Source organism: Patella vulgata, chromosome 7 (genome assembly GCF_932274485.2).
Source record: "Patella vulgata chromosome 7, xgPatVulg1.2, whole genome shotgun sequence".
NCBI classification, from domain to species: Eukaryota; Metazoa; Mollusca; class Gastropoda; family Patellidae; genus Patella; species Patella vulgata.
In genome coordinates this window covers 19,226,261-19,238,455 of record NC_065885.2, presented here as the reverse complement: position 1 = coordinate 19,238,455, position 12,195 = coordinate 19,226,261, and the positions used below count along the sequence as shown (strand labels likewise).

At 37.3% G+C, this 12,195-nt stretch overlaps 1 protein-coding gene across 1 annotated transcript; it reads right to left on the bottom strand.

The window, feature by feature from the left end:
- Positions 1–2,011: 2,011 nt before the first annotated feature.
- On the bottom strand, positions 2,012–12,195 carry LOC126827700 (endoglucanase A). The gene is made up of 11 exons (XM_050557159.2): positions 12,174–12,195; positions 10,566–10,641; positions 9,874–10,047; positions 9,369–9,556; positions 7,757–7,916; positions 6,736–6,847; positions 5,926–6,076; positions 5,246–5,390; positions 4,330–4,501; positions 3,734–3,924; positions 2,012–2,112 (listed from the first exon to the last, which is right to left on the bottom strand). The coding sequence occupies exons 2-11, from the start codon at positions 10,630–10,632 to the stop codon at positions 2,048–2,050; spliced, it is 1,425 nt and encodes a 474-aa protein (XP_050413116.1). The 5' UTR covers positions 10,633–10,641; positions 12,174–12,195; the 3' UTR covers positions 2,012–2,047.

Below are 12,195 nucleotides of genomic sequence, written 5' to 3'. Positions count from 1 at the left end.
TCATGCGGAAAATAATTACGGTCGATTTACTGTTGCGAAATTGAAAGACGAGTTAACTAAATGAGGTGCAATTGCAACGGGCAGAAAAGAGGCACTTATTGAGAGGCAATAAGTGTTATCGAGTAAACATTATAGACCTAAGTATGTCCTGTTTCCATTCCAGCGATACCTTAATGTGAAATTATTGTCCTTCTTCAGGACACGGAACCTCGTTTTTTTTTATCCCACGTTGTCCCTTGTCAGGTCTTCCGTCCTACACCACTGACAAGAGTAAACCCCACCAGAAAAATCCCGGGCAAACGTCCTACTCACTGAGCCGCCGTAACTCACACTTCATTTCGATTCCAGACACGGGACCTCGGTGTTTTGTTTTATCCCATTCGAACGACTGACTATACGTTGTCCCTTGCCAGGCCCTCCGTCCTACACCACTGACAAGGGTCAACCCCGCCAGATAAAACTTGATGAACATTGATGAAGTAAGAGTGCAAACGTCCTACTGACTGAGCCGCCGTAGCTCCCATTATTTTCATTTCGATTCCGGACACGGGACCTCGTTTTTTTTATACCATCCGAACGACTATACGTTATCCCTTGCCAGGCCCTCTGTATTACACCACTGACAAGGGGAAACCACGCATGAAAAATCCCGATGAACTTTGATGAAGTTAGAGAGTAAACGTCCTACTCACTGAGCCACCGTAGCCCCCACTTCATTTCGATTCCGGACACGGGACCTCGGTTGTTTTTATCCCATCCGAACGACTATACGTTGCCCTTGCCAGCCCCCCCCCCCCCCGTCCCACAAAACTGACATGGGGGAGCCACGCATGAAAAATCCCAATGAACGTTGATGAAGTTATACAGAAGATTTAAATTGAATACAGAATTCAATACTATATGTGAAGAACAGATTGAAATTGGTTAGGACTATTACTGATGCTAGTTATATGTTTGATAGGCCCTAATTTCATTTGGAATCCGGGTGAGAGATTCCGCTCGGTGTATTGCTTCACAGTCAGAATATACTCCATCTTGTGGTAACTATGTATTGTGACCTCACATCTTGTGACAACTATATTTGACATCATAAATTAGTATGCATAGATAGTTATTTACATTAAAAGATCAAACTTCTTTTTTGAGTGTTATTAAAGAATTTATTGTTATAGCATAGATAGTTATTTATATCAAAAGACCAACTTCTTCTTTTTGAGTGTTACTAAAGAATTTCTTATTGTTACAGCTTTGTAAATGTATTAATTGGTTTTATATTTTATTTTTAACTTTTTCCACGTTTTCACTTAAAAATGTGGTATGTGTTTTCTTGAAAATTAATAAAAACTTACCAAAAAAATATTTTCTTTAAATAAGTTCACATAAACAGCTTCATTCTGGGCTTTATTTCATAGACATTGACAGAAAACTAGAGCAGGTAGGATGTAGGATAAAATTGATATAACGTCGGCGGCCATATTTGATGACGTCATACCGGATAACCTAGCAAAGCCTTGTATATACGGATTTGTAACCTACCACGTAGTGAGTGTCCACGCAAGTTCAAAATACTCACTTTGGCACCCACTAAACATTTCTACAAAACAATTCTCCCTACCCAAACTTTCCTACAGAAGCATGGTCAGATTCTGGATTAATACACCATACAGTGTTCTATGGGGGACATTTTGCCCAGAAATCGGGCTGTGCCCTATCTTATATCGAATTCAAAGGATCTTTTACGTGCATGTCGGTGTGTACACGGGAACTCGGTTTTTCGACCCATCAAAACGACCAGACAGGTGTCCTTGTGAGGCCCTCTGTTCTGCACCACTGACAAAGGGAAATCACGCCGAAAAATCCCAATGAACTTTCCATGTCAACCCAGTGCACTCGCGAGCCAGTGTCTCACTCACTTAGCCACGGTGACCCCCGATGTGTAAGAGAACCACGACATTGAACTTATTAATCATATGCCCTTTAAGAAAACATTGTCAAATAATAACAGAACAAAAACGAAAATTATATTTATTGGAGATTTTCTTTTCTTCTAACATTTACATTTAGCTTTATCTGCTTGTGGAAGACTCTTCACGTGAACTAAATGGGTTAAACCTGAAAATACACACATAATAATTATACGTAAATTACTGTTGAGATGATACTAATAAAAAATTAATGTATTCTAAATATAGGTATACATTCCTTAGAAATCAATATATAAATATATAAGCTTACTCTTCCGGACACCTGTTACCACTGTTTGTCGTGTATTGTACACTATTTTGCCTATAACGTTTTTTAGGACTTCGAATTCTGTCTTATGGTTTGGATTGTTCGTACTTGGTTTTATTTTATTGCAACTATGTGAAATTCTGTTCACATATAGTTGGTACTAGCATACAAGCTGTATTGCCGATAAAACACAACCTTTTGATTATTTTCAAAAAAGCTTAATATTTTGAGCTTTACATTACTAGTATATTTAACACCAAAGGATTTTATATTATTTTCAAAACTGTGATTTGAAATGGCGATATATTCGAATGCCGTTAAGATGTATAAAGGCTATTAAACTAGACTGGAATATTTAACCCCACTCGTATACTCTGTGAAATCTGACAAGGTACGTTTAAATTCACAGCAGGGCTGCCGACAACCAGTATCGCAGCGCAATTTGCGATACATATTTTGTCCGTTGCTAATCAAAAATTAAAATCTAACGTTTTTGATTCGCAGTAACTGCGAATCATTAATATGCCTGTCATTATGGATATTGACACAAGGATAATCCACTTTCAACGTGTATAAAATGCCGAATAAAATTTTATAAACAAAACTGAATTCTCCGTGTGACATTTTCTTCTCGAACTACCCAGACACAATTCATTATACTACATGTATATAATAAAGGGACATAACTCTATGAATAGCGACTATTAAACCGGAAATAGGGAATCAAGTAGTACCACTCACGTTGCGGGACATGTCAATTTCAAGTAATTATATCAGAAAACATTTTGAAAGAAATAAATCCAGTGTATGCCCGCGTATTGTAAATAAAATTTATAAAACTAAATACATCTTAACGTATTGTAACATGATAAATCAAAGTAAGAATTCCCGTAAAATATTATTGTTCATATCGCGTGTGTCTAGTTAATAATAATAAAGGTGCGCGCGATTGAACCAAAATAGTAATACACGATAAAAAGCTGACGAAATTGTTTTCTAAAGAAGATTTCTAACGTAACAAAGAAATAACAATTAAAATGAGTAGGGCTTCGGAAGTCACTGCCAAGATTTGGCTTCAGACATTCACATTCACAAACTGTCACAACTACATGTGGCAGTGCTAAAAAAAATCTAAGAATGAAATCTAATCATCATATTTGTTATGAATTAAAGTAATTTCTTGTTATTTAGGTGTTTTATGTTGAAACTGAAAAACTGCTAATCAATTTTTATATTTGCTAATCAAATTTGGCGAAATTGGACTTTTTGATTAGCAGTGCTGCTAATCAACTGTGAAAAATTACCGACAGCCCTGATTCACAGTAGTAAGCGCATCATGTCTCTTTATTGCTTCTCACATTTTATTTCGACCTTGTGAACTTGGCCTGTAACACGTTGACTTATCAGTAGTTGGTTATCAAATTAACAAGTAGCCTACTAGTATTAACCGACCTTATCAAAAGATACAGGAGACAAAGATTACCACTAAAAGACAACGTACCTGCAAGAGCTGATTGGAAGCCCGAATTATAATCACAGGCTACTTCATTATGGACGTAATCGTCTCGTTTATCAGTATACTGATCTCTGGCATCTGGTCCACCAACTAGAGCTCCAACTAACACATGAGGACTAGGACTAGAACTGTGGAGTACATTAGAACTGCATGTTTGGGGTATATTAGGACACGATCTAAAATGAAAAATATCAATCTATTCAATATTTTTAACGTCCCCATACGGCCATTACATATACCTTTACTCTTCCGCTGATCTGAAACCAACAGGACAACAGGAGTTTCCATACCCCGTTTTGAATAGGTCTGCTATAAGTAAATCGCATTTTAGTACGTCTTTATTTTAATTTCCAATTGGCCACATTCCTGTTTAAAAATTTCAAGTATTTCAAGTCTAAATAAAAAAAAATTATACTTAGAGAGATTAACACAGCTGCGATTTGGCTGACCCTGTAGTGACGTTATATCTGTCGGAGGTGTTTGCAGCGTAGTGCTGAGATTAGAGGCGAAATTCTAATGGTCTGAAACGAATCTTACTATATTTTGTTCATTCTGAAGATATGTGAATTAATTCTACTCACGCTGCTCTGTGGTGAGGTCTCAATGGATATTTATTACCGAAACCAATCATATAGCTGAAACATTTATTGTTGTCGCCAAGAATATAGTTGATCTGACTCTGGGCCCATTTTCGGTATTGTAGGGCGTTGATGCCATGATCAGCAGCCATTAAAGCAACGAATGCGGAGTTAGCTGCGGAAAGATTTATAATTATTACATACACAAACACACCATGATAAGTTGTGTGAATATTCCAAATTGTTGCAACTGAAAAGTTGTATTTCATTGGGGGGGGGGGGGGATGGCTGCATGGTTAGCGTGCGCGCGCTGTATCATACAGTCTGTCATTGAGTCGACTGGCGTGGTTTCGAATCCCCGGTTGTACGTGACAAGGAGTAGGGTCGCCTGTCCAACCTCGTGGGTTTTCTCCGGGTCCTCCGGTTTCCTCCCACTGCTAAAGACCCCTACGCGCAAGCGAATTATAGAAATAAAATTAAACCATATGTTAGTTTGTGTCGAGTGGACATTAAACCTCATTTCTCTCTCTCTCTCTCTCTCTGTATTTCATTGAAAGAGTAACATACCCTGTCTCGTGTAAGACCCTGTCATTCGCCACTCCTTAAACCATTTTGACACAACAACCTTCTTGGAACGTTATGATGCGAATAGGGGAGATATATAATATGATGCACGATATCAAGAATATGCGTACAGTGTCTAGGCAGTATTTATATATCGTAATTTTTCTGTGGAGTGGACGTCACTGTGGAGTGAACATCCCTTTAATAAATATAGTCAAGCTATAAGTATTTTGTTTTTCAGATTTTTCGTTTGATGTAGTGTTCCGTTTTATAATTGTTTAATAAAATGTTTATGCTTTCATGAAGCCAAAATTCGTAGAAATAAAAGTTAAAAAAATATATTTTTCGAACTTACCTGCATATCTGGTGGAACCCCATTGGTCCCTCCAGGCTAATCCACAAGGGGTATATTTGATAGAGCCACCAGGTAGCCAACCCTTAAAGTACCCCTCTACTTCCGTCTTGTAAGCGTTGTCCTTAGTGGCTTCAAACAACAACAGCTAAAAAAAAAACTAATACGTCAACACACGAATGACAAAGTTGTCGCAACCCCATGATCTAGTTATAAGTTCCATTCATAATACAATCCATAAAACCAATGCATATATTAAGCAAGTTGCGATCTGTATCCTGTTGCACGGACAACCCACAAAACATACTTGTTTTGAGAGGGAAGTGTAAATCTTGCCTCCACTCTCAACACTAGTAATGGAAATTTGCATCCCCTCAACACGAGCCTGGTAATTTCATGACTTGTGTGGCTTTTTCAATAATCCCGATGCGCACAGGTTTTGTTTGTACATTTGAAGTAAGAGTAAACCTACATAAATGAAATATCCACGGTTTAGACTGGTGAAGCTGCCTCATGTCACGTAAACCCACGGGATCACGCTCCTAAATAGCAAAGATAACGCACATTATACCCCCCCCCTCCCCACCACCACACATACACACTTATATGAAATATGTGATATATCAAATAAAATTGATATGTAACAAAATCATAAACTAATATAACAATATAAGTCAGTCTACCTGGCAAGCAACTTTCTTATCATCCCACGATAAAGCCCAAGCCCAGGCGTTTTCGTGATAACTTTTAGCTTCATTCAGGTATCCCTTATCTCCTGTAGCTTTATATAACCATATAGCAGCTTCACACAGTTCATCCTTGTAACCACTAGATCTGTTAATGTACAGAATTACTTTAATTCAATTTGTCAGCCATGCGCATCCAATCTATAGGTAATAACGCAGTTGATATAATTATTAACTTACAACACAGGACTAATCTTGATGAAACCAGTTTTATCACGTCATCACATATGTAAAATTAGTGGGCACCATCATTGTCCTTTAAATAATGAGATTCCCAAATCAGCGTTGGCAAATACGCCTGACCGGTCGTATTAAAATACAATATTATTAGTGCACTTCCATGTCGTCTTTCAAGGCTGAAGTGTCTAAATAGCAAAAATCCGAAATTGGCAAGAACATTAAAGCCATATTGTGGAAAAGGGATAGTACCCCTCACGTGTATTTCGCTAGTTTCAACTTTTTGTACCTCTTCGAAAAGGAACCTAATTCTCCATCAATTTGAGTACGATCGACATGAAACTAGCCATGCTTGTTCTTTAGACACTTGCACATCGATTGACGGACTTTGTGATGTAAAGTTACAATTTAAATATGTCGGGGAAGCCGTCATGTTCGGTGCTCTCTCCACATAATACTCCAATACTTTTTGTTACAATGTAAACCCAAAAACAAAATGATAAAATCGTGATCAATCACACTCATTGATCCACGCGTTGTTTTTATTTTATCAAATTTAATACAACTTACGAATAAAACTGAGCAGCATTATGGATGCTCTGACTGTAAATTCCTTTGTGGGATTTAGCGAATGTGTACAGACTTTTGGCGGCAGTAAGCAGTTTTCCAGAATATCCATGATCTAATTTAAAAAAAACAATACTAAAATACATAATTGTGTTCGCTGGTTCTAATTCATTTTCTTGCCATTTAATCATCATGTTATTTCTAGCTAAAGGACTTCATTCTCTATACTATGTTCAAAGAGAAACATGCAGTGATCTAAACCGTGGGACGTACTATTCTCATTGTGGACGTACTATTCTCATTCTCCCGGAAGTGATTATCATAATCTCATTTGTGTAATTCATAGACCAGTAATAGCTGCTGATAATAATAACTACATGTATAATGTATTCGCCATTTACTTTAATGGTTGTTTTCGTCTATTTGACTGACTCCAACTTTTCCCAAAATTGTCGTTGGGCTAACACTTTCTACCAGAGACAGGGTAACACGTATGAGGATCGCCCAGGAATTCTTGTGATACACAAACATGAAGCAGCATACTAGTAAACGTGTAACTATCCGCCCTACATTTCCGCGTAACCACGCTCTAAACTGTGCCGTGTTATCAATCCGCCTAAAAATCATGAATATACACCAAAACCTGGTAGAAAATGTAAATTTAAACCCTTTTTTCGATTATACACAAAATACGTCAACAAATGTCAAAAGAAGAAATGTAGAAAAGCAACAGATGGTGGCAGATAGAGTGTTAGAAAAATGGGTTTCGCATCCACTTGATACTAACCAGGTCACCGTGATCATTGGTAGACCCGCATAACACAGTTTGTTGTTTAAGGACGTTTTTTTTATAATTTCGTGCAATCCACATTATACAATGGAATGGAATTAAATGCGGTTTAATATCTTGTCATGTTGTTTCTCTGTGTTGGGTGTCCGATGTGAGGTAGGATAATTTTGCCCATGTACTCATTCGTTTGAAACTGTCTATGATTCTTTTGGGCCAATATTTTACTAAGCTTACCATGTGATTTAAAGGCAATGGATCCAGCAGCCAAAGCGGCGGCGGTTTCTCCGGCAACATCACTTCCTGGTTTACTTGCAGTTACTTTAAAGGCGGGTCTGTTCATTTTCATATCCTCTGGTCGACCCCAGAATGAATGGTCAGCATTTCCATCACCAACCTGACAATTACAACAAGCCAACAGTGAGGCTGATGTCCCCCGCCGAAATAGGAAAATAATTAGAGGACACATATAAAAATCAAATTGCGTATCGCTCTGCTTACCCTGAGCAGAAAATGCTCATTATCAAACTTAGTCAAGGTATTACTGTAATGAAACTATACACCAAGTTTCATCAATCTCACTTAATTAGAACTAAAGTTATCGTGTCCCAAAGCATCAACCAATCAAATTGCTTATCTCTGCTTACCCTAAGCGGAAAATGCTCATCTTCGAACTCCATCAAGGCATTGACCTAATCAACACATACACCAAGTTTGAACATTCTAGCTCAATTAGGAAGAGAGTTATCGTGCCCCAAAGTTTTAACCAATCAAATTGCTTATCTCTGCTTACCCTAAGCGGAAAATGCTCATCTTCGAACTCCATCAAGGCATTGACCTAATAAACACATACACCAAGTTTGAACATTCTAGCTCAATTAAAAGTTATCGTGTCCCAAAGCATCAACCAATCAAATTGCTTATCTCTGCTTACCCTAAGCGGAAAATGCTCATCTTCGAACTCCATCAAGGCATTGACCTAATCAACACATACACCAAGTTTGAACATTCTAGCCCAATTAGGAAGAGAGTTATCGTGTCCCAAAGCATCAACCAATCAAATTGCTTATCTCTGCTTACCCTAAGCGGAAAATGCTCATCTTCGAACTCCATCAAGGCATTGACCTAATAAACACATACACCAAGTTTGAACATTCTAGCTCAATTAGGAAGAGAGTTATTGTGTCCCAAAAAGTGTGACGGACAGACAGACGGACGGACGGACGGACAGACAGACGGACGAACCCATTTTAATAGTCCCCTGCTTTCTTCGAAAGGCGGGGGACAACAATGTTAAATGAACCCCTACGACATATTATTCGATCGTGTTCTATTAGACGTATTTCAGTCATAAATCACTGTATCAATGCGACCATTTTTAAATATATATATACCCCTACTATGATGTGGATAAAAAGTGAAACTGTCGATTTTATAATATGATCGCTTTGGTGGGATGCGAACATGACTTCATTCAAAACATCACGTCAGTAATTGTTGGGATATAACCAATTGTGTGTTCTCGTGTCGACACAGTAATCCATAATGAAACAAAAATAAGTAAACAAACCGGCATTCGCTTAATCTTTCGGGACTCAAGTTGAATCGTATAGAGCTTGTATTATTATTAATTGACTTATTACTCCAAATTAACCCAAATTCAATGATTTATTTTGACTTAACCAGGTTTAAATCATTTAGTGTTGTTCAGATTTGCACACAGACTTTTGTTTCGTGTCAAACATATTCAGTTTTCCAGTTTCTAAAGTTGCCACGGTAGTCGTTGAGCGTTATTCTTAAAAAGTTTATTTTAACTGTGTGTTTAAACTCGGCCAATGCATGCATTTACCTGTGCATAGTAAGTGTGGGTGTGAGGATTCCAGCACTTGAGAAAATAATCTAACGGCCATTTTATCATGTCGTACATCTGATTCAGTTGATTAGCTGATTGGTAGGCATCCTTCCATTGAATCATACCCCACAATAAAATAGTAGCTGACGAGGCCATTGGCAGGTTAAACTTTACATTGTCACCGGCTGTAAGGAAAAGGGAATTATACGCTGCTTAGCGGTTCAAAAGAAAGGGAAAACGGAGTGTCAATACTTTTCAATAGAGATGTTTCAGTCACCTCTTCGTCGAATTCCAAGTAACCAGCGTCAAGCTATGTTTTCGTGTTAGCACCGCAGACACTATCCAGGTTGAAACATTAATGATAAAGGAAAATTCTTATCAACTAAATGATAGTTTGGAAATGACCACACTCGGTGTTTAGAAACTACTTGTTAAAACCAATAAAACATTTTCGAATACATATCAGACACATATATGTAAAGATTTAGAAATATTTACTAACCATCATACCATCCACCCGTCAAATCTTCACCATTATCGCCTTTATCGTGTAAAGCTGAATCACCTCTCCAGTGGATGGGATTGTTATGGGGTAATTTACCGGAACGTTGGGCATCATAAAATAAAATTGATTTACCCAGAGCGCTAGCATAGTTGTGAGCTGGATGACCACCACCTTAGTTTTTTGGTAAAACACACAAAACACAGATTAACGTATTATAAATAATGTGAGTCCTGTAACTGTTAGATTGAAAACATCACAGTTAAGTAATAACATGTATTACGTGTATCCATGTGCTGTTTCGTGTACCGAATTCATTACTCTAAGCTAAAATCATTGACAACCATGGGAACTCCACAGTAGACATTGGTACAAGCCGTTTTATTCTAAGCTAACTTCCTCTTGATCATTACAAATTACTCAGAAGTTATGGTAATTTGTGGGGGCATACAAACTCATTCAACATATCTTCAATGCTTGCATTTGACCGCCAAATGCATCAAAATCGCCGACTATCTTGTAAGGAATTGATATATCTGTTCTTGTCCAACATAATATTTGGGGAAACAACTAGCCAATGATCTTCGAGTAGTAACCAAAGATATACACCCGTTCCCTATTTGCGTGGAACAACGTGTTTTACATACATGCGAATAATCTTAAATAACTTTTAAAATTTACTAAACGTTTACCTGTTACTGGCCCTGCTGCCCAGACTGATGATGCGACCACTGCAACGAATGCTAATAACTTCAACATTATCTGGAACTAAGCAGACAAATCCCATATATTATTATTGTATATTTAATGATTGTATTTATATATGGTTAAGTCAACTCTGAAACCTGACAAAATGATTTGCAAAAATTATGAATCCATTTCCTGATGACTGGTTTGAACCCGGATTTTATGAATAAAAGATCATCATGACTGGACATGTGGCGTTTTATGGCGGATACCTTCGTATTACACATAACGAAAACAACTGCAAATTGTCGTTATCAGATAAAAATAATCGACCAGGAATCCGGATGTAAGACTTCGATAACGAGCAGGTAATTCTTGCTATATCAGTTAAACAATAGAAAATGGAATATATAGACAATTTCAGTCAAATTACTACTTTCTGAGCCAAACTATGGCCGTTTGAAGAATAGTATTTTCTCGAGTGCCATTGCCACTGTTGTTACGATAATAAACAAAGTCTCAATTATTCATTTTTTAATTAAAGTATAAACTGGCTATCGTGTTTAAATCCAGTTGAAAATCACAACCAGGGCCCGATTCCTAGACAATTCTTAAGCACGTTCTTGTACTTAGATTTTAAGTAGACTTTGCATTTAAGTAAACTTACCTTATTTTGTGTTCCCAGAACATTCTTAAGAACGTTCTTGTGCTTATATTTTAAGTAGGCTTCACTGTAAGCACAAGAACGTTATTATGCGTTCCAAGAAAAAACTTAAGCACAACTTCGTTCTTAAAAATAGTCAATCTAAACACAAGTCCCAAGCAAGGTATACGGCTTGCTTACCAACCTTAAGTCTGTTTCAGCTTTAAAAAGATGGCTGACCGTAGAGTTATTCGACGGCATTTCCGACACCTTTTGATACCAAAGAGACAATTACAAGACAGAAAATCCTTCTCCAGAAGAAATTAAGAATGCTAGGCTATAGAAAATTTCGTTTCTACCCTGAAACCATTTTATTTATTTGCCAATTAGTAAACAATAGGCTACAAACACACAGGCTACTTTAAGATCAGGCGCTCTCACAATTATTCAATTAGTTTGTATGTGTCTGCGTATTTTATCTTGTGGCACATTTTATATGTGTATAGGGGACATGTCAAATGCATTTAAATGAACCATATATGACGGCAATGAAGCAGATGACAAATTTATGACGTAATTCGCATACCAAAGTTGTTTTTATGACGTTAAAGAGCATCGTAGTCTCAGTTTATGGTAAACTTTACCAGTCACAATGTGCTTATACTAATACTTGACTTGTGCTTACGTAAGAATGGTCTCCAGAATTTTCTAGGGACGGTATTTTTGTAAGTTTCTTACGTAAGAAAAAGTGAATCATGACTTCGTGCTTACTTTAAGAATTTTCTAGGAACTGGGCCCTAAGTTCATTATGGGCTTGGCATGTGAATAAATGTCCAACTAATGATTTATATAACATTTGAGGCCAAACGAAAGATCTGCAATAGGCAGATTTAGATCTTACATAATGTAGCGTTAAACGACGCTTGTATACTTCCATATTTAACAATAAATGAAAATAATGTTATCATACCTGCCTGTTTGGCCTTCCAAAC

Bases quoted from the DNA above. Each gene is read 5' to 3' on its own strand.
- LOC126827700 (XM_050557159.2), bottom strand. From the start codon at position 10,632: ATGTTGAAGTTATTAGCATTCGTTGCAGTGGTCGCATCATCAGTCTGG. The intron at 9,557-9,873 runs GTTAGTAAATAT...TTTTCCTTACAG, and splicing joins GACGGGTGGATGGTATGATG to CCGGTGACAATGTAAAGTTT. The intron at 7,917-9,368 runs GTAAATGCATGC...TGTAATTGTCAG, and splicing joins CCCACACTTACTATGCACAG to GTTGGTGATGGAAATGCTGA.